Source organism: Microplitis mediator, chromosome 10, assembly GCF_029852145.1.
Source record: "Microplitis mediator isolate UGA2020A chromosome 10, iyMicMedi2.1, whole genome shotgun sequence".
In the NCBI taxonomy this organism is placed as follows: domain Eukaryota; kingdom Metazoa; phylum Arthropoda; class Insecta; order Hymenoptera; family Braconidae; genus Microplitis; species Microplitis mediator.
The window spans coordinates 10,292,083-10,314,172 of NC_079978.1; the positions used below are offsets into that span (position 1 = coordinate 10,292,083).

At 33.9% G+C, this 22,090-nt stretch overlaps 1 protein-coding gene across 16 annotated transcripts in view; it reads left to right on the forward strand.

Moving 5' to 3' along the window:
* LOC130675416 (ankyrin-3-like) overlaps positions 1-21,881 on the forward strand; it is a 79,973-nt gene extending 58,092 nt beyond the window's left edge. For 7 of the 16 annotated variants that reach the window (XM_057481095.1, XM_057481089.1, XM_057481092.1 and 4 more), the window contains 5 exons: positions 944-15,337; positions 16,393-16,461; positions 17,235-18,203; positions 18,913-19,132; positions 20,807-20,885. In XM_057481095.1, coding sequence (XP_057337078.1) covers positions 944-15,337; positions 16,393-16,461; positions 17,235-18,203; positions 18,913-19,132; positions 20,807-20,813 — 15,659 coding nt within the window. In that variant the 3' untranslated portion in view covers positions 20,814-20,885. Of the gene's footprint in view, positions 1-943; positions 15,338-16,392; positions 16,462-17,234; positions 18,204-18,912; positions 19,133-20,806; positions 20,886-20,968 lie in introns of those variants that run through there. The other 9 variants (XM_057481091.1, XM_057481090.1, XM_057481096.1 and 6 more) reach the window with 9 other exon arrangements.
* The last annotated feature ends 209 nt before the right edge of the window (positions 21,882-22,090 follow it).

The following is a 22,090-nucleotide window of genomic DNA, read 5'->3' on the forward strand; positions in this document are numbered from 1 at the left end:
TAAAAAAAATATTTTGTTGGAAGATCTTTAAACTAGAGATTTCAAGCTTCAATTTGCTTTTTTAAGTTTTTCGATACGATCATTTTTCACGAAAATACAGCCTTCCAAAAATCACCAAAAAATTTATAAAATTTTCTTGTTCCTTTAATTTTTTGGATAAGTGTATTATCCCATCAAGAATATGAGTGCGAGAATTTATAATATTTAATTAGTAAAATGTATTAATATTTGTTATTGATTTTTATTTATCATAAGGACACATATCTCATTATAGGTTCTATTGTATTCAATAATAACTAAAAAATAGAGACATAAAAATAAAATATTACTAACTAGATTTGTCAATAGTTTTAATAATAATAGTGAATTTTTTATTTTTTTTATTTTTTATGTATGGAAATTATTTGAAACCAACGCAAGATCATATTTTACATTTTATAATGTAAAAGACCTGCAATAATCAAGTAGAGCAATGATAACATACTGTCAAATTATCTTCTTACATTAGCGTAATGTAAATTAAGCATTGAGTAGATTGAGTAAATGTAGGGCAATATAATGACAATGTCAGTCATATATTAACGTATAAATAAGAAAAGATTACTTATTTATATGTTTGAAATAAAAATAATGTAAGGGGATAGCTGCTCCACAGCACAAACACGTACTCACATAAAGCACATAAAAAGTTGTTTAATCCCTCGTCTCTATCGTAATTAATAAATGATGAAGTAAAATTAATAATTACAATAAAAGTATAAATAAATAAAATATTCGGCGATCGCAGCTTTGACTAAACAATAATTTAAAATAATACAATAACAAATGCGCAACTTAAAAAATTAAAACAAAAAAGAAAAATCTAAAACAAAATAATTGAAAATTGTCTATAATTTTTCTTACGTTTTTAGATATGCCTAAAATGTTATAACTTAATTAACAGGTGTTATACAAGACGCTGAGAAAGAGAAGGAGAAATTAATGATGGAGGGGTTGTCGGGGGTTTATCGAGAAGGGGGTAAAGAGGCGGGAGGTGCAGTAGGCATTCATGATGATGATAAATTAGTACGCGGTATTGAAGGTATAGTAGTTAAAGAGGTCGTAACTCGTGGGGAAGAATCTGTCGAGCCATTAATTACAAAAGAAATAAAACATAAAGAAATTGATGATCCTCGTACAAAGGGTAAAGTTATTTCAAAAACTATCGTGACAACAACAAAAGGTGATCCAGGTTTTGGATTATTTACTAAAACAACAACAGTGCGTGAAGTATCTCCCGGACAATCATCTTTCTTTGGTGCTGATGATCCTATTATAGGATTAAATTTTACGCAATCACCATCTGAGGAATCAAGAAAAGTTGTTGTGACGAAGACAACTGTTACAAGTGGTCCGGTAATCGAGGAAAAAATTGTTACAACTAAAGTGACAACTACCGCGCCGGAAGTGCAGACGGTTGCGTTTGACACAAACGTTCCAACCGATCGTGCGACGGAACAAGCCAAAAGCATCACCAGAGTCGTCGTTGACTCTGTCACGATGCCGGCTGATGACATAAGTACAAGTGCAAAGGAAAAATTATCTAAAGAAGATAAAGAAATTGCTGATAAATCTACAAAACAAAAGTATAAAGTTACAGTGGATAGTGAAAAAGATGAGACTGATAAAGAAACCAAGAAGATTAATGAAGATTCAAGAAAATCTGTTTATGAAGATGTTTATAATCAACCAGATAACACTAAAGACGATAGTAAGAAAAAAGAAAAAAGTGGAATATTTTCTGGCATTTTTAAGGGACCAAAATTGAAGAAAGGAAAGTCTAAGGATTCTAAAGATCAGTCTTTTGATAGCGGTGATGAAGAAATAATAACAGTAACTAAAGAATTTTTGAATGATACTCGAAAAGTTGCTGAATCAATTAAAGAATCACCGTCTTATCCTGCTTTTGATCCTGCAACCTATATTGCTATTTGTCCTCCAAAATTACCAGAGAACGAGCCAAATCGTGATCCAATTTGGGCTACTGCAGATTTTCTATATGATTCAAGAAGAAGTGCTGAGGCTTTTGTACTTGAACAACATGTATCCGACAAACGTCAATCAAAAAAATTGGATACTGAAAAATCTTCAGAGAGAAAACGAGACTCTAGAGAAATTTCAGAAGAACCTGAAGATGGTAAAGAAAAACATGGGTTTTTTACAAATCTCTTCAAAATTTCAAAAAAAATCGAGAGTGATGTAGATTCTGCTGTTTATGATGGTAAGAAAACTCTCGAAACTACTGAAGAAAAAGCAAAGAAAGAAGTTAAAAATCTGAAAGAAAAAGTCGATGAAGATATTAAAACATCCGCTAATGGTATGAAAGATAGACCAAAAGATGAAGTAGATTCAGCGTTACGACGAAATAAAAAAGTTGTTGATGACATTGAAACTATGAAACTAAGTATTGAAGACAGTGGTAAAGCTATTGACGCTGATTTGAAACGTTTGAGTGGAGGTATTAAATCACTAGACGATAAAATGAAGCATTATATTGATGACACTGAACAATCTACTACGTCTAGCGAAAAAGCAATCACAAAAGAAACAAAACAAGTTGCTAGTGAGGTGAAAACAGATGTTGAAGATGTCGTTGATGAAGCAAAAGAGAAATCAGGGGGTTTCTTTGGTATTTTCCGTAGTCCGAAATCAAAGGAGAAGAGACGAAGTAGATCAAAAGATAGAGATATAAAAGAAACATCTTTTGATCGCGGAGATGAAGAATTAAGAATTGCTACTAAGACTTTTTTGGATGACACGCGTAAAACTGCAGATAAACTATTTCATCCTCTTAGTTCAAAAGTCATGCCCGAAGATCAAATTGAAAAAGTTGAAAAATTCGTTTCTATAACAGACGATTCAGATGTACCCTTGGATAAGTTAAAACGCACTTCTTATGATATTAAAAAATCTCCTCTGAAGACTTCAACTATCACAACTACAACGGTAACTACAACAAAAATTGTAGACGATACTAAAGGTAGTAATGGGAATACTCCAAAATTTTCAGAAATGAAACAAACTGTTTCTACTAGTGATGCAGCAACAGGTAAATTAGAAAAAGCTGAAAAGAGAATATCAAGAGATTTTGAAGACTTCACTGACGAAGTAAAACCGAAGGGAAGTGGTTTCTTTGGAATATTTAAAAGTCCAAAGTTAAAGAATAAAACTCGTTCAAGAGATCGGAGTAGCTCCAAAGAACCCTCATTTGACAGTGGAGATGAAGAACTTAGACAAACAACATCAAAATTTTTAGAAGATACACGAAAAACTGCTGAACGTACTGGAGAATTTGACACGCCAAGGAAATCTCTCAAAGATACCATTAAAACTGAAAAAGATGTTGTCGCTGTTGAAGTACTAGACGTTCCTATTCTTTCACCTGCTTCTGATGCTTCAGATTCAAAAAAAGATTCAGATAAAGGCGGAATATTTGGAATATTTAGAAGCCCTAAGAATACTTTAAAACGACGAAGTAAATCGAGAGAAAAAAGTTCATCAACTGATGTGTCTTTTGACAGTGGAGATGAAGAAATAAGAATTGCAACATCGAAATTTTTGGATGATACCAGAAATATATCAGCTATTATGGAAGAGTATCCTTATCCGTCTGCTCCAATGAGTGAAAATGACAAAGAAGAGAAAGAAATCATTGAAGATAAGGACAAAAATATTACAGAAAAAGATGTTGATGAATTTAAAAATAAGAAGGACGGTGAGAAAGATAGCTTTTTAACAGGAATATTTAAAGGTGCTAAACATGCCGTTGATGAAGTCACCGAAGAAGTTAAAGAATTTTGGGATGAAACAAAAGAGGAAGAAGAAAAAGCTAAGCGTGCTATAGAGAAAACTGCTAAAGATGCGAAAGAATCAAAAGACAAAGTATCTACGGATATTGAAAAATTGAAGAACAAGGAACTAGAAAAAGCAAAAGAGAGTAAAGATGAAGTAGCTAAAGACGTGATATCAGTGAAAGGTAATATTAAAGAAACTAAACAAAAGATTAAAACTGTTGCGGTTAATGTTGTAAATTCAGCAGACGATAAAATAAAAGCAAATAAAGCAGCAGTTGCTAAAGGTGCTAAAAAAGATGCGAAAGCGGTCGTGGATTCTGGGAGAACCTTAAAGAAACAAGTTGAAAAGGACTCTAAGAAAGCTAAAGAAAAAGGTACAGGCTTTGTAACCGGTATAATTAAGGGAGCTAAACATGCAGCAGATGAAGTTTCTGAAGATGTTAAAGAATTCTGGGATGAGACGAAGGAAGAAGCAAAGTTGGATGAGAAACAAGCTAAACTTGCTGCTGAAGAGGCCACAAAAGCATCTAAAGATGCTCAAGATAAAATGACGACTGAAGCCGCTAAAGTTAAAGATAAAACAATTGGTAAAGTATCTGAGACAGCAAAAGTTGTTGTAGATGATACTACAGCGGCGACAAATCAGGCAAAAAAGAAAATGACAGCTGGAAAAAACACTGCGGTAGGAGCAGTGAAAGTAACTCAAGAGAAAGCTGTCAAAGATGTTGAAAAAATTGGAAAGGTAACTAAAGGTGCAGCCAAAAAAGTCAGTGATGATGTTAAGAAAACAAGATATATCGTCGACAAAGCAATCAAACAAGATGTTAAGCTCAGAAAAAGTAAAGTTGTTGGAACAGCAGAGTTGGAAAAATCCAAAGATATAGTTGAAAAAGAAGCGAAGGCAACTGAATACACCATTATTAACACCGTAAAAACAACGAATATAAATATTCCTGAAGTAGCCACTAAAACGTCAGAAACTGCTAAAGATAGTGCTAATAACATCGGTGACAGTATAGACCAGGCAAAAGATAGACTTGTACAAGAAATGGAAAAAGATACAAAACTTGTTACAGATAAAATAAGTGAAGCAACTAAACCTGTTGTGGGTAGTGTAAAAACAACCAAAGAAGAAGCTGAAAATGAAGCAAAAATAGCTAAAGAAAAAGGAAAAGGATTTTTCTCAGGAATTTTCAAAGGTATAAAGCACGCTGCTGATGAAGTAGCTGAGGATCTTCAGGAATTCGTTTATGAAACGAAAAAAGACGCTGAAGAAGAAGAAGAACGAGCACGGCGAGCTGCCGAAGAAGTTGCCATAACTGCTGAAGATACAAAAGATAAAATAGTATCTGATGTTAAGAAAGAAAAACAGAAAGTTGAAGAGAAAGTTGCGGAAAATTTAGCAAAAGTTGTAAGTGTCGTAGACGATGCAAAGGATAAAGCTCATAAACAGTTAATAGCTAGAGAAGATGCAGTTTCTGATACAGTTAAATTAACTGAGGAACAAATTAGTGGTACTACAAAGACAGTTGATGCGAAAATTTCAGAAGCAGGGGCTAAAACATCTAAAGCTATTAAAGACACTGAAGTAGCAGTAAAGAAAGAAATTGAAGACGATGCAAAACTCATTAAAGAAAAACTTTTCAGTGCCGCAGACTCTGCTGTCCTCAGTGAGAAAATTTCTAGCGATGAAGTAGAGAAAGAAGTTAAGAAAGGTAAAGGCAAAGGGTTCTTTTCTGGTATATTTAAAGGAGTTAAGAATGGAACTGATGAAGTAGCAAAAGATATGAATGAATTGACACACGAAACTAAAATAGAAGCTGAGGAAAAAGGAGAACGAGGACAGCGAGCTGTCGAAAAAGCTACTACAACTGTCAAAGATACTAAAAACAAATTGGTAAGTGACATAAGAGATGAAGCACGTAACATAACTGAACAAGTGGCCGATACTACAGACAAATTCAAAGACAGAACACATAACAAATTAACAGCAGGAAAAGACGCTGTTGAAATGACCAAAAACAATATCACTAATATGGCAGTCCAAATATCCGATGATATCGAAGATACTGCTAAAAAAACTACTGATAGTATTGGAAAAGTTGAAGATGACGTCGTCAATAACATTAAAGACGATGCCAAAATTGTTTGTGACGAAGTTAGTCATGCAGCTGAAGAAGTTGCTGATAACATTGCAGCGGCCGAAGATAGAGCAGAAGAAGAAATCATAAAAGGAAAAGATGAAGGTACAGATTTCTCCTCAGGTATTTTCAAAGGTGCAAAACATACATCGAACGATATTGCAGATAATGTTCAGGAATTCTTAGCTCATACTAAAGAAGTAGCTGCAAAGGAAAAAGAGCGAGAAATTAGAACAGCTAAAAGTGCTAGAAAATTCGTAAAGGATGCGAAAGATCGAACAACTTCTAAGGTCCAGACTGAAAAAGACAAAGTAGTAAAAAAATTAACTCAAGAAATTAAAAAAGCAGCTGATAGCGTAAAAGAAGTGAAAGATAAAGCACATGACAAACTTGTAGCAGGAGACGAAGTTGCATCTGATGCTGCAAAGACTACGGGAGATAAAGTTTCTGAAACTGCAATAAAAGCATCTAAGGCAATTTCCGAAACTAAAAACGCTGTTGCAAAAGAATTTAAAGAAGACGCGAAAATTATTAACGATCAAGTTAGTGGTGCAGCCGAAACAGTTGTTGATGGTGCTATGGTGGCTAAAGATAAAGCAGAGAAAGAAGCCAAAAAAGCCAAAGAGAAAGGCAAAGGGTTCTTTTCGGGAATATTCAAAGGTGTGAAGCATGCCGCTGATGAAGCTGTTGATGACGTTAAGGAGTTCGTCGATGAAACCAAAAAAGAGGCCGAAGATGAGGAAGAAAAGGCCAAACGCGCTGCTGCAGATGCTGCAAAATCAGTAGAGAAAGCTAAGGACAAAGTTCATGATGATATTGTTGCTGGAAAAGAAGAAGCTGCTAAAGCAATGAAAAAGACTACTGAAGTTATATCTGGCGCTACAGAAAAAACGACACAAACTGCGAAAGACGTGGCTAAAAAAATGGGAGACAATGTCGAGAAAATTACTGACAGCGTGAAAGAAGTTGAAGATAAAGCACATGATAAACTCGTGGCAGGCAGAGAAGTCTTGTCTGATGCTGCAAAGACTACTGCAAATAAAGTTTCTGAAACCACAAGTAAAACTTCGGAGGCAATTACAGAAACTAAAGACGCCGTCGCAAAAGAAATAAAAGAAGATGCAAACCGTGTAAAAGATAAAGTGAGTAGTACAGCTGAAGTAGTAGTTGATAGTGCCCTGGTGGCTAAAGATAAAGTGGAAAAAGAAGCTAAAAAAGCCAAAGACAAGGGTAAAGGGTTTTTTTCTGGAATATTCAAAGGTGTGAAGCATGCCGCTGATGAAGTTGCTGGAGACGTTAAGGAGTTCGTCGATGAAACTATAAAAGAAGCTGAAGATGAGGAAAAAAAGGCCAAACGCGCTGCTGCAGACGCTGCCAAATCGATAGAGAAAGCTAAGGACAAAGTTCACGATAATATCGTTGTTGGAAAAGAAGCAGCTACTGAAGCAATGCAAAAAACTACTGAAGTAATGTCAGGCGCTGCAGAAAAAACATCACAAACTGCAAAAGACGCAGCTAAACAAATCGGAGACAATGTCGAGAAAATAACTGACAGTGCGAGAGAAGTTAAGGATAAAGCACATGATAAACTCGTGGTAGATAAAGACGTTTTATCTGATGCTGCCAAGACTGCGGGAGAAAAAATTTCTAGCACTGCAATTGAAACTTCGGAGGCAATCACAGAATCTAAAGGCACTGTTGCAAAAGAAATGAAAGAAGATGCAAAACGTTTAAAGGATACAGTAAGCAGTGCAGTTGAAGCAACAGTTGATAGTGCTGCGGTGACAAAAGATAAAGTGGAGAAAGAAGCTAAAAAGGTCAAAGAAAGAGGTAAAGGATTCTTTTCTGGGATATTTAAAGGTGTAAAGCATGTCGCTGATGAAGTTGTTAATGATGTTGAGGAGTTCGTCGACGAATCCAAAAAAGCGGCCGAAGATGAAGAAGACAAAGCTAAACGCAATGCTGCAGAAGCTGTCGAATCAATAGGGAAAGCCAAGGACAAAGTCCACGATGATATTGTTGCTGGAAAACAATCGGCTACTAAAGCAATAGAGACTACTGAAGTTACATCTGGCGCTTCAGAAAAAACATCACAAACGGTGAAAGACCTGGCTAAAAAAGTGGGAGACGATGTCGAGAAAATTACTGACAGCGTGAAAGAAGTTAAAGATAAAGCAGATGATAAACTCGTGGCAGGCAAAGAAGTCTTGTCTGATGCTGCAAAGACTACTGCAAATAAAGTTTCTGAAACCACAAGTAAAACTTCGGAGGCAATTACAGAAACTAAAGACGCCGTCGCAAAAGAAATAAAAAAAGATGCAAACCGTGTAAAAGATAAAGTGAGTAGTGCAGCTGAAATAGTAGTTGATAGTGCCGCACTGGCTAAAGATAAAGCGGAGAAAGAAGATAAAAAAGCCAAAGACAAGGGTAAAGGGTTCTTTTCTGGAATATTTAAAGGTGTGAAGCATGCCGCTGATGAAGCTGTTGATGACGTTAAGGAGTTCGTCGATGAAACCAAAAAAGAGGCCGAAGATGAGGAAGAAAAGGCCAAACGCGCTGCTGCAGATGCTGCAAAATCAGTAGAGAAAGCTAAGGACAAAGTTCATGATGATATTGTTGCTGGAGAAAAAGAAGCTGCTAAAGCAATGAAAAAAACTACTAAAGTTATATCTGGCGCTACAGAAAAAACGACACAAACTGCGAAAGACGTGGCTCAAAAAATGGAAGACGATGTCGAGAAAATTACTGACAGCTTAAAAGAAGTTAAAGATAAAGCACATGATAAACTCGTGGCAGGCAAAGAAATCATGTCTGATGCTGCAAAGACTACAGGAGATAAAGTCTCTGAAACTACAAGAAAAGCATCTGAGGCAATTTCCGAAATTAAAGACGCTGTTGCAAAAGAATTTAAAGAAGACGCGAAAATTATGAACGATCAAGTTAGTGGTGCAGCCGAATCAGTCGTTGATGGTGCTATGGTGGCTAAAGATAAAGCAGAGAAAGAAGCCAAAAAAGCCAAAGAGAAAGGCAAAGGGTTCTTTTCGGGAATATTCAAAGGTGTGAAGCATGCCGCTGATGAAGCTGTTGATGACGTTAAGGAGTTCGTCGATGAAACCAAAAAAGAGGCCGAAGATGAGGAAGAAAAGGCCAAACGCGCTGCTGAAAATGCTGCAAAATCAATAGTGAAAGCTAAGGACAAAGTTCATGATGATATTGTTGCTGGAAAAGAAGAAGCTACTAAAGCAATGAAAAAAACTACTGAAGTAATGTCAGGCGCTGCAGAAATAACATCACAAACTGCAAAAGACGCAGCTGAACAAATCGGAGACAATTTCGAGAAAACAACTGACAGCTTAAAAGAAGTTAAAGATAAAGCACATGATAAACTCGTGGCAGGCAAAGAAATCTTGTCTGATGCTGCAAAGACTACGGGAGATAAAGTCTCTGAAACTACAAGAAAAGCATCTGAGGCAATTTCCGAATCTAAAGACGCTGTTGCAAAAGAATTTAAAGAAGACGCGAAAATTATGAACGATCAAGTTAGTGGTGCAGCCGAAACAGTCGTTGATGGTGCTATGGTGGCTAAAGATAAAGCAGAGAAAGAAGCCAAAAAAGCCAAAGAGAAAGGCAAAGGGTTCTTTTCGGGAATATTCAAAGGTGTGAAGCATGCCGCTGATGATGCTGTTGATGACGTTAAGGAGTTCGTTGATGAAACCAAAAAAGAAGCCGAAGATGAGGAAGAAAAGGCCAAACGCGCTGCTGCAGATGCTGCAAAATCAAAAGTAAAAGCTAAGGACAAAGTTCATGATGATATTGTTGCTGGAAAAGAAGAAGCTGCTAAAGCAATGAAAAAAACTACTAAAGTTATATCTGGCGCTACAGAAAAAACGTCACGATCTGCAAAGGCTGAGGTAAAAAAAATGGGAGATGATGTTGAAAAAAATACTGACAGCGTGAAAGAAGTTGAGGATAAAGCTCATGATAAACTTGTGGCAAGCAAAGAAATCTTGTCTGATGCTGCAAAGACTACGGGAGACAAAGTCTCTGAAACTACAAGAAAAGCATCTGAGGCAATTTCCGAAACTAAAGACGCTGTTGCAAAAGAATTTAAAGAAGACGCGAAAATTATTAACGATCAAGTTAGTGGTGCAGCCGAAACAGTTGTTGATGGTGCTATGGTGGCTAAAGATAAAGCAGAGAAAGAAGCCAAAAAAGCCAAAGAGAAAGGCAAAGGGTTCTTTTCGGGAATATTCAAAGGTGTGAAGCATGCCGCTGATGAAGCTGTTGATGACGTTAAGGAGTTCGTTGATGAAACCAAAAAAGAAGCCGAAGATGAGGAAGAAAAGGCCAAACGTGCTACTGCAGATGCTGCAAAATCAATAGTAAAAGCTAAGGACAAAGTTCATGATGATATTGTTGCTGGAAAAGAAGAAGCTGCTAAAGCAATGAAAAAAACTACTAAAGTTATATCTGGCGCTACAGAAAAAACGTCACGATCTGCAAAGGCTGAGGTTAAAAAAATGGGAGATGATGTTGAAAAAAATACTGACAGCGTGAAAGAAGTTGAGGATAAAGCTCATGATAAACTTGTGGCAAGCAAAGAAATCTTGTCTGATGTTGCAAAAGCTACGGGAGATAAAGTCTTTGAAACTAAAATTATAGCTTCTGAGGCAATTGTCGAAACTAAAGAATCTGTTGCGAAAAAAATGAAAGAAGACGTGAAAATCATTAACGATAAAGTTAGTGGTGCTGCTGAAGCAGTTGATGATAGTGCGGCGGTGGCAAAAGATAAAGCAGAGAAAGAAGCCAAAAAAGCTAAAGAGAAAGGCAAAGGGTTCTTTTCGGGATTATTCAAAGGTGTGAAGCATGCCGCTGATGAAGCTGTTGATGACGTTAAGGAGTTCGTCGATGAAACCAAAAAAGAGGCCGAAGATGAGGAAGAAAAGGCCAAACGCACTACTGCAGATGCTGCAAAATCAATAGTAATAGCTAAGGACAAAGTTCATGATGATATTGTTGCTGGAAAAGAAGAAGCTACTAAAGCAATGCAAAAAACTACTGAAGTAATGTCAGGCGCTGCAGAAAAAGCATCACAAACTGCGAAAGACGCAGCTAAACAAATCGGAGACAATGTCGAGAAAATAACTGACAGCTTAAAAGAAGTTAAGGATAAAGCACATGATAAACTCGTGGTAGATAAAGACGTTTTATCTGATGCTGCCAAGACTGCGGGAGAAAAAATTTCTAGCACTGCAATTAAAACTTCTGAGGCAATCACAGAATCTAAAGGAACTGTTGCAAAAGAAATGAAAGAAGATGCAAACCGTGTAAAAGATAGAGCAAGCAGTGCAGTTGAAGCAACAGTTGATAGTGCTGCGGTGGTAAAAGATAAAGCGGAGAAAGAAGCTAAAAAGGTCAAAGAAAGAGGTAAAGGATTCTTTTCTGGGATATTTAAAGGTGTAAAGCATGCCGCTGATGAAGTCGTTAATGATGTTGAGGAGTACGTCGACGAATCCAAAAAAGCGGCCGAAGATGAAGAAGACAAGGTTAAACGTGCTGCTGCAGATGCTGCAAAATCAGTAGAAAAAGCTAAGGACAAAGTTCATGGTGATATCGTTGCTAGAATAGAAGCAACTGCTGAAGCAACGAAAAAAAACACTGAAGTAATGTCTGGTGTTACAGAAAAAACGACAGAAACTGCGAAAGACGTGGCTAAAGAAATGGAAGATGATGTCGAGAAAATTACGGATAGCGTGAAAGAAGTTAATGATAAAGTATATGATAAACTCGTAGCAGGCAAAGAAGTCGTATATGATGTTGCACAGACTACGGGAGATAAAGTTTATGAAACTGCAAGTAAAACCTCGGAGGCAATTACAAAAACTAAAGATGCTGTCGCAAAAGATATAATCGACGATGCAAACCGTGTAAAGGAGACAGCAAGCAGTGCAGTTGAAGCAACAATTGATAGTGCTGCGGTGAAAAAAGATAAAGTGGAGATAGAAGCTAAAAAAGCCAAAGACAAAGGCAAAGGGTTCTTTTTGGGAATATTCAAAGGTGTGAAGCATGTCGCTGATGAAGTTGTTGATGATGTTGAGGAGTTCGCCGACGAATCCAAAAAAGCGGCCGAAGATAAAGAAGAAAAGGCTAAACGTGCTGCTGCAGATGCTGCAAAATCAGTAGAGAAAGCTAAGGACAACGTCCATGATGATATCGTTGTGGGTATAGAAGTAGCTACTGAAACAATGAAAAAGACTACTGAAGTTATATCTGGCGCTACAGAAAAAACGACACAAACTGCGAAAGACGTGGCTAAAAAAATGGAAGACGATGTCGAGAAAATTACTGACAGCTTAAAAGAAGTTAAAGATAAAGCACATGATAAACTCGTGGCAGGCAGAGAAGTCTTGTCTGATGCTGCAAAGACTACGGGAGATGAAGTCTCTGAAACTACAATAAAAGCATCTGAGGCAATTGCCGAAATTAAAGAAGCTGCTGTGAAAGACATAAACAAAGATGCAAACCGTGTAAAAGACAAAGTGAGTAGTGCAGCTGAAGTAGTAGTTGATAGTGCCCTGGTGGCTAAAGATAAAGCGGAGAAAGAAGCTAAAAAAGCCAAAGACAAGGGTAAAGGGTTTTTTTCTGGAATATTCAAAGGTGTGAAGCATGCCGCTGATGAAGTTGCTGGAGACGTTAAGGAGTTCGTCGATGAAACTAAAAAAGAGGCTGAAGATGAGGAAGAAAAGGCCAAACGCGCTGCTGCAGACGCTGCCAAATCGATAGAGAAAGCTAAGGACAAAGTTCACGATAATATTGTTGCTGGAAAAGAAGAAGCTGCTAAAGCAATGAAAAAGACTACTGAAGTTATATCTGGCGCTACAGAAAAAACGACACAAACTGCGAAAGACGTGGCTAAAAAAATGGAAGACGATGTCGAGAAAATCACCGACAGCTTAAAAGAAGTTAAAGATAAAGCACATGATAAACTCGTGGCAGGCAGAGAAGTCTTGTCTGATGCTGCAAAGACTACGGGAGATAAAGTCTCTGAAACTACAATAAAAGCATCTGAGGCAATTGCCGAAATTAAAGAAGCTGCTGTGAAAGAAATAAACGAAAATGCAACCCGTGTACAAGATAGAGTGAGTAGTGCTGCCGAAGCAGTTGTCGATAGTGCTGCGGTGGCAAAAGAAAAAGCAGAAAAAGAAGCTAAGGATAAGACTAGTGGTATGTTTTTTGGTATATTAAAAAGCGGTAAACATAGTGCAGATCAAGAACACAGTGATACCGAAGGCTTATTGATTGACGCTCAACGTGAATCTTCAGAAGAAAAGGCTCGACTTGAAAAAGTTGCTGAAGATCTTGCACAAAGTGTGAAAGATGATATTCACGGTGCGCAAGTTGAAACAAGTAAAATAGCATCAAAAACTCTCGAGACTGTGGGAAAAACTGTGAAAGATGTGAAGGGTCAAGTAAAAGATAAAAAAGACATACCCATCGAAGAAGCTACAACAGATACAAAGGCATTAGAAGATTCAGCAGAATCTACACAAAAACAATTGGAAAAGGAATCTAAAAAGACTAAAGATAAAGGTATAAGTTTCTTCTTTGGTATTATCAAAGGAGCTAAACACGCAGTTGATGAAGTAACTGAAGACGTTAAGGAATTTTGGGATGAAACGAAAGAAGAAGCAAAAATGGAAGAAGACCGAGCCAAGCATGCTGCTGAAGAGGCGGTGAAACTAGTCAATGATGCTCAGGATACTGCTACCGCTGATGCTGCAGCAGTCAAAGACAAAGTGTCAGAGACAGTAAAAGGTATTGCTGGTGACGCTAAATCTATGGAAGATGAAGCAAAAAAGAAATTGACCGCTGGCAAAGATGTTGTAGTAGAAGCTGTAAAAGTTACTGCAGAAAAAATTGTCAAAGATGCTGAAAAAACAACAAAGGCAACTAAGAGCGCTGCTATGAAGATTAATGATGATGTAAATCAAACAAAAGATATCGTTGACAACGAAATAAAAGAAGATGCTAAGCTCATAAAAGGTAAAGTTATTGAAGCATCAGAATCTATAGCTGATTCTGCTGAAAAAACGAAAGATAAAGTAGAACAAGAAGCTAAGAATATTAAAGATAAAAGTAGTGGTATGTTCTTTGGTATTTTGAAAAGCTCTAAACATGCAGCTGAAAATATAAAAGTTGATGCAAAAGAATTATCAGTAGAAACAGAACAAAAAGTCAAAAAAGGTAAAGATTTTGCTGTTCCTTCAGCCGAAGACGTAATACAGAAAACAAAGAAAGAAGCTGATAAGTTAAAAGGATCTATGACGCAGGACGGAGAAAAGGATGTAGATGATATTGAAAAAGAAACAAAAAAAGCTAAAGACAAAAGTGGTGGCTTTTTTTCTGGCATAATCAAGGGTGCAAAACACGCAGTTGAAGAAGTAACAGATGAAGTAAAGGAATTTTGGGATGAAACCAAAGAAGAAGCTAAAGAAGAGGAAGAAAGTGCTCGACGGGAAGCTGAGGAATCAGCAAAAACTGAAAAAGTAGTACGTAATAAAGCTGTAGCAGATCCTTTCGATGATGAGGAACATTTGCGACAGCAAATGTATTTAGATCTTGAGCGAACTGTTCACGACGACGTAGGTACTTCACTTTACCATCCAAAATCTCCAATAAAATCATCATTGCCTGTAGATCGAAATCTCACTATTTCTGATAGAGACACTGCATCGGAGTTGGATTCCGCTCGTAGTACTTTAGAGCATGGAACTCCTCTAGAAAAATCTAAAAGCAAAGGTAAACCAAAGGGTGTTATTTCAAGTATTGTAAAAGGTGCAAAGAGTGCATCACACAAAATAGTTAAAGAAGTTGATCACGTTGCTGATAACATTAAAGATGCAACGGGAAAATTCTGGGAGGACACAAAAATTGATTCAAAAGACTCGCATTTATCTGGCAGTTATGACGTATCTTCCCCGCTCCGCGAGACCGATTCTAAATCTGTTGAAGCGACCGATTCAGAAGCTAAGTTAGAGACATTTAGTTCATTAGAAAAATCTATAGATAAAACAAAAATTCCACAGGATCATTCAGACATGAGAGTTAAGTCTGTCTCGCGCATTCCACAAAAAATTAATAGTACAACGAAAGAAGTGGTTAAAGAAGTTAGGGTAGTTAGAATTCAGGAAAAAACATCATCAACGGAAAGACTTGATGAATATGATGGAGATTTAAATAAATTAGGGCACCTCGAGCCTCGCGCAGTACAATCCGTCACCACAGTCGTAACAAAGTCTGTGCGGACGGCAGCGGCGACCCCGCCACCCAGCCCCGACGAGCTCGGTGACAGTAGCATTAAAGGTATCTTAAAAAAATGATTGAATATGTTATATATATTTCAAAAATATATATACATATATATTATATTACATACCAGCTGTGTGTAACATAAAAACCTAATTTCCGTTGAATTTTTTTTAATGCTTTTATATCTTTTTTAACTCATTAAGATTTATTTTTTTTATTTAATTACAACTTTTTTTTTAAGTTCTACCATCGTGAGTTGGGTAGAAAAGGCAACTACTTATAATTGTCCAATAAAAAAAAATGAATCATGCTCCGTAATCTGCCATTAAATCTAGTCAAAAGCTAATGGCGTGATCAAATTCTAACAATAATAATACTTAAAACAACATTATAATCTACATTACTAGCCTCTCAGCAAATTTTTGACTGCAAAATGATGTAAAAAATTATTTTCTTTTAACTTTATTTCCAACAGGAAAAATGTTTATCATTTTGCAGCTCGAATCGATCAATTGACTGGCTAGTTGTCCATGAAACTGTCCGAAAAAATAATATTTTGCTGTAATATAATCCAATTGATTTGCTATTTTATTTTTTTATAGTTCTAACAATTATAATTACTGTTACAGTAATTATAACCAGTTTTTGACGTTTTTATATTTGAGTTTAATGCATGTTTTCAGGGGTTTATAATTTATTTTTTATGTTATTATATTAATTTTGCAGAGCTTTTTCAACCACCGCACTGTGGTGTCCATGTGGTATCACGATTCAATTAATCAATTAATTTTTCGTTTTTTTTCTTTATCATTGTATTATTTTTCCTTCATTGTAAAACCTCTATTTTTTAAATATTTATTTCGAAATGAAGCTAAGTTGAAAAAAACTACATTAAACAAAAAAATTTTTTTTGACGCGTGTTACGTAATTTTTAAAAAATTTCATTAACAGGAGAACCACGGTCTAGCGAAGCATGCGAACCAAATGAATATGGCCAGGGAACTTATCATCACTTCATCCTTATTCACCACTGTTTAAATCACTGCTTTAAATGTTCACTAAATATTGAATCACGATAATACTTATATATATTTGTGGGTTTATTTCAGATGTAACTGAGGAAGCTGCCAAACGTGCCCAACTTCTTACAGATCAGGCCTTCACAGCGGGAAAGCCAGGTAATTAAATGTTTAAATAAAAAGACGTTTAACAACAAAAAATCTATCTATTTTATTCGTCATTTATTTTTGTTTCAAATTATTATATATTTAAATAGGTAACTTAAATAGTTTAACTAGCTGGAAGAGATCAGTACGTTAGAGTAATTTTTACTCTTTTGGTACCCTCAGTTATATTTAGCTTTATCTTCCATAGTTAGCACTTGCTGACGCTTTTACCACACAACTAATACTTTATGAATGCGTTTCATTGATGTAACTAACTATTTATTAAAAATAATAATTATTATTAATAGCACATATCCGTTTTTTTACAACTTGTGAATATTTATTTTATATATTAACAATAGATTACTAGATTTAGATAATGTAGGTTATAAGAATTATAGATAACAGCTTTACATATATTAGTTTCAATGAAGTGCATTCAATCAATTTAGACATAACACCATTCAATAAATGTTTCATCTTCTTTTTTCATAAAAAAACAAAAAACAAAAAAAAATCATTCATTCAGTGTTGATACCAATTAAAAAGTTTTGTTTGATATTGATTGATGAAAGCTGACCCTATTTTTTCTTTCTTATTTATTGTGATTTAAAAAAAATAACAAAGTTGTTTTTACAATTATTTAAAAGCCAATTTAACAAGAGGAAGTATAAAGTTAATATTTACAGCTGGGCTAGAAAGTTTAAAATTTATTTAGTGTGTATCAATGTGCTTTATATATGCCCTTGTTCCTGTTCTTGTCCGTGTCCTTTTGGATGGGTCAGGGCATGATTCGGCTGAGATTGATGGGACTGTAGAGAGGCATGTTACTACTTCTGCTCCGACAAAGCAACCTGTTCCCGCCCCACGTCACTCTGCCAAGTCATCTATTAACAAAACTGAGATGACTCTTGAACTCAACGAACATCATCATAATTCAAGAAGCCCGAAATCCAAGATACCAGAGCCAAGTAAAATACCAGCAAATAATTTTTTAATTAACAAAGAACTACCTGTTGATCAATTTCGAGTGCCTACTCTTGATTCAATAGAATCAAATCAAACAAATATGATTCTTGTTCCTATGGAAAAGCTAAAACCATTGGAGATAATTAATGATAAAATTATAACAGAAACTAGTGTGGCAACTATACAAGACTCTAGTGTAGAAAATCCGTCCATAGTCTCTTATACATTACCTGAAGAGACAGTTTATACTAAAACAATAACAACAGTTGTTAGTTCTGGAGTAGATAAAAATGGCATGAAGAAGCTATTAAGTACCAATGAATTATCTCAGCTGGAGAACATTCCAATGGATTTTGATAAATTTCCAGACCTCGTTGAAGCCAGCAGCTATACCGTAAAAACTTCAAAGACTGTCGTAAATGAAAGAATACCGTCGTCCAGGTCTAAAGAAGATCGGATGAGCGAGGAAAGTGCATCTGGTAGTATTGTCAAAGAAGTAAGATCAATCAGCACCAAGAGTTCCTGGGAATCATCAACGAGATCTCGTGATGATCATGATAATTGGGAAACTCAATACTCATTGGACACTTCACCAGGTTCATGTGATGCTGGATTTACTAAAAATAGTGATTCTCGGCATGACTTACCAAGTGACAGCGATAGCGAGGGCTCACCACGACCAAGAAGACGTTCATTGAGCAAGAGGCGAACACTTGGCAGCTCCAGTGGCTCTGATGTTGCATTGCATGAAGGTGCAGAGCTCTCCCCTATGGAAGATGACCAAGGTACCTCACTCACAGCTAACAGTTCTAAGTAAGCGATGTAAATATCCTGCTAAAACGACTCACCTTCAGATCATCTCCAGGCTCCTCGTCCTTAAACCCGCAAAAATATATTTATATTTTTAAAAGCTTCATTCGCTGCTGCCCTAAATATTATTGTCATTATTATTATTATTATTATTATTTTTTTTTTTTACTTATTTCTCCCCTTTAATTTGCTTATTTTTTTTTTTTTTTGTTTCTTTCACCAAAACAATTGAATGCATAATTATTATAATTTTAATTTGCACGGCTTGCATGTTTCAAACGTAGAATTGCACCTTGAATTTTGTTATCATTACTACGGTTATAAGGAAAAACAAAGCTTGTAAAGGAATTTTTTTTTTTACATTATTGCTAGGTGATTTTATTTTATTTCTACAAGGTATTAAAATATGATTTATCAAGCAGTTATTGACGGCTAGTTGCTTAAATATCCTCGATCAAAATTCACTGGGAATACTATAATCATTCATGCAGTTTGTCATTAATAAAAAGAAAATTAGAGTCAATACTGACAACTAAAACTCTATGTCAAATGTAAAATTGTCATTTAAATCCGGAGTTATATCGTGATTCTTATTATATATTTTATGACATCGTTTTAAATTTAAATTATCAAGTAGATAATTATTTAGTAAGAATATATCTATTATAATTAACGTGGTAATAGCAGAGCGCAATTTGGTACAATTGGCCGAGAGTGTGAAAAGCTGTCCTGTAGGGACCACAAACAACCTTGAAAGGATCAAGACTAGTGATAGAACCAACTGGATTTGTTGGATGAGTGTGGCTGCTGCTATTTTAATTGGCATATGTGCAATTTATCTTGCCCTGATGGAACCTCGAGTACTCTCACGTGTCCTCTCAAGTCATGACCCAAGGCAATCTGGGTACGACAAATGATAATTATTTTTTAAATTAATAATTACATTACACTTAATAATTTATTATCCCAATCAGGAAACCATATGAAAAATTATAAAAAATATATCTATAAAATAAATGACAATTCCAAGCTTAGGTAAACGAGATTATACTTAAAATATTAAATTATGGTAGAATAATTTATAAATAAATCCAATAAATACAAGCTTTAGTTTTTTCAGTATTTTTATTGATGTAATAACTACAATGCATGAATATTTAACGTGTTATACAGGCATGAAAAAAAAATATTTATTTATAACTATAATTCATAGTACACTTTGCACTTTTTTATAATTTTATTTGCTTTGAAATATTACAAACGTATGTTGTACTTACTTATTAATTTTAAATAGATAATAATCACAACCAATTGTAGTGTTTGTTTTGCACGATAGTATATAATAGTGTAGTGTTAATAATAGTTTGATTATATGCTAATTATTTATCTCGTCTTTATAATCTCATAACTCTTTCGAGACCACTCGATCCTTTGTAGTTCCTGTGAGAACAAATATATTCTCAAGATAAAGCTAAAGTTTAGAGGGACCAACGTTCGTGTTACGATGGTTAATCACAAACAAATACAATAATTATAAAATTATAATTAAAAAAAATATATTTATAAAGTCATTAGAATTGTTAGACGAATCTTCATAAATAGATTTTAGTTTAAATTATTTATTTTAATTACAATCTATATGAAAAAGTAAGTAAGCGTGAGTAATTTAATTATGATTGCTTCTCATTATAATTATAAGTAATTTAATAGTCTAAATATTTAAAAAAAAAAGTTGTAACGAATAATCTAACATTAACTAAAATATTAAGTAACTAAACTAATAATCTTTTTTTTTTATAATAAATTAAAAATTACTTTTATTTATTTTTAAAAATAACGTGATTGTTCGTCTAACAGTACTAATAAATCCGTATTTTCTTTTTTAATAATTAAATAAAACTAATATGAAAAATTCAATTCAGTATTTTCTTCTCAATAATCAAGTAATGATGTTTCAAAAAGTTATTTCGTTTTTTTGGAGGCCCTCAAATAATTTAAATAATAAAAATATGAATCATTTAAAAACATAAAAATAAAACAATCTCTGTTGAAATTGTATGAAAAAAATTAAATCAATTAGTTTATCAATATAATTATTTAATTGCTAAAAAAATTTATTTAACAGTAAAGTAATAATAGAAGTAATAAAAAAAATAATAATTATAATTAGCTAAAACAGTAAAATTTTATGTTGCCAGAATTTAGTAATGCTGTGAATTTTTTTTATTATGTGTCTAGTCTTTTTATATCCCTTGTTTGGGCATGATGTAAACTTACCAAAATTATATAACAGAGTAACGTATATATTTGATGCGACAATACATTTAAGCGTATAGAAAAATAAAACGATATATATATATATATATATATATATATATATATATATATATATATATATATATATATATATATATATATATATATATATATATATATACTCTCATATACTATTAATTTATATTGCAATGTGCAAATTAAAAAAATAATATTAATTATTAAATAATAAATTTTTTTTTTTTTAATAATATTTTTGAAGTTCATTTTTTAAATTTATCAAATTATTCTTATGTATCTGCAGAATCTGACTTTTTGCAACACAGTGAACCGTCATATACGGAAACGACTACAACAGAGATCGACCCAGTGACCAACGAAAGGTATAAAAATTATTTTTACTAATTTCGATTCCATTTAAATTTATAGCAGATTTGATTATAACTATGTAATATTTTAATTACAGAATAACGAGAACGACACGAATAATGACCTCATCATTATCATCAACGGTGCCTGTAACTGAAGAAATAGCTGGAAACAATGAACTTCGAGAATCGATGCAAAAAGTCGTCGATCAGTTTATGACAGAAGAAAGAAGAGCACAGTGAAATTTTTTGTCTTCATTAGACTAATTAAAAATCATAAATTAGAATTTAAAAATTTAAAAATAAGAAAAAAAACTAATCTATAAAATAAAAAAAAAGTATGAATTGATTCCTCGCTACGAATTCATATTTTATTTTTTATCGCATGTTACTCTATATCAAAATTATGAAAAAAAATCTATGTATCAGCTTAGGCCCATGCTTTTTTTAAATTTTAAATCAATTATTTTATTTTTAAATTATTACTTATTTTATTTCGCTTCATTTTAAATAGTTAATATAATAGCTACAGCTATTGTATTAACTAGCTGTATTAATACCTAGTCGTCACTATGCAAGCCCGTCCACATGAAAAATCAATTAAATGCTTGTTCTCTGACATTTTTAAAAATCATGTTTACTGTCAGATACTGACTAAATATTATTTAAAATATTCATAATTAACAAAAAAAAAAGCAGAGTAATTATTTTAAAGACCATTTAAAAGAGTTGTAGCTCTTCCAACAGCTATTTATGATCATGCGATGCAAAATAAATATACATAAATTAATATAACAATAAATAAATGAGCGATTGTTAAGTGAAGTGGACTAGTAATTATATAATATTAATATTGCATAATAATAATATTCACTTCCTTCCAATCGTTTAGATATTCGAAATTAAAAATTACATTATCTATATACCTTAATGAGTATATACATTGCTTGCTAATGAAAATGTTAATGTTTTTTCTTACTGTTAATAAATGAATAAATAAATGGTTCTCAAGTTTTGGCTTTCAGTGACGAAACCAAATAAAGTAAATAAAAAAATATATATATTTGAATAATGTGCTTCAATGCTATAAGGTTAATCAAGAACTTATAACGTCATGTAAATTGTAATTTTTCCTTTTTATTAATTATGTAAAAAACAAAGAAAAAAAAACAAAAAAAAATAATTATGATGTATTATGACGTTAATGTTTTTACCAATCA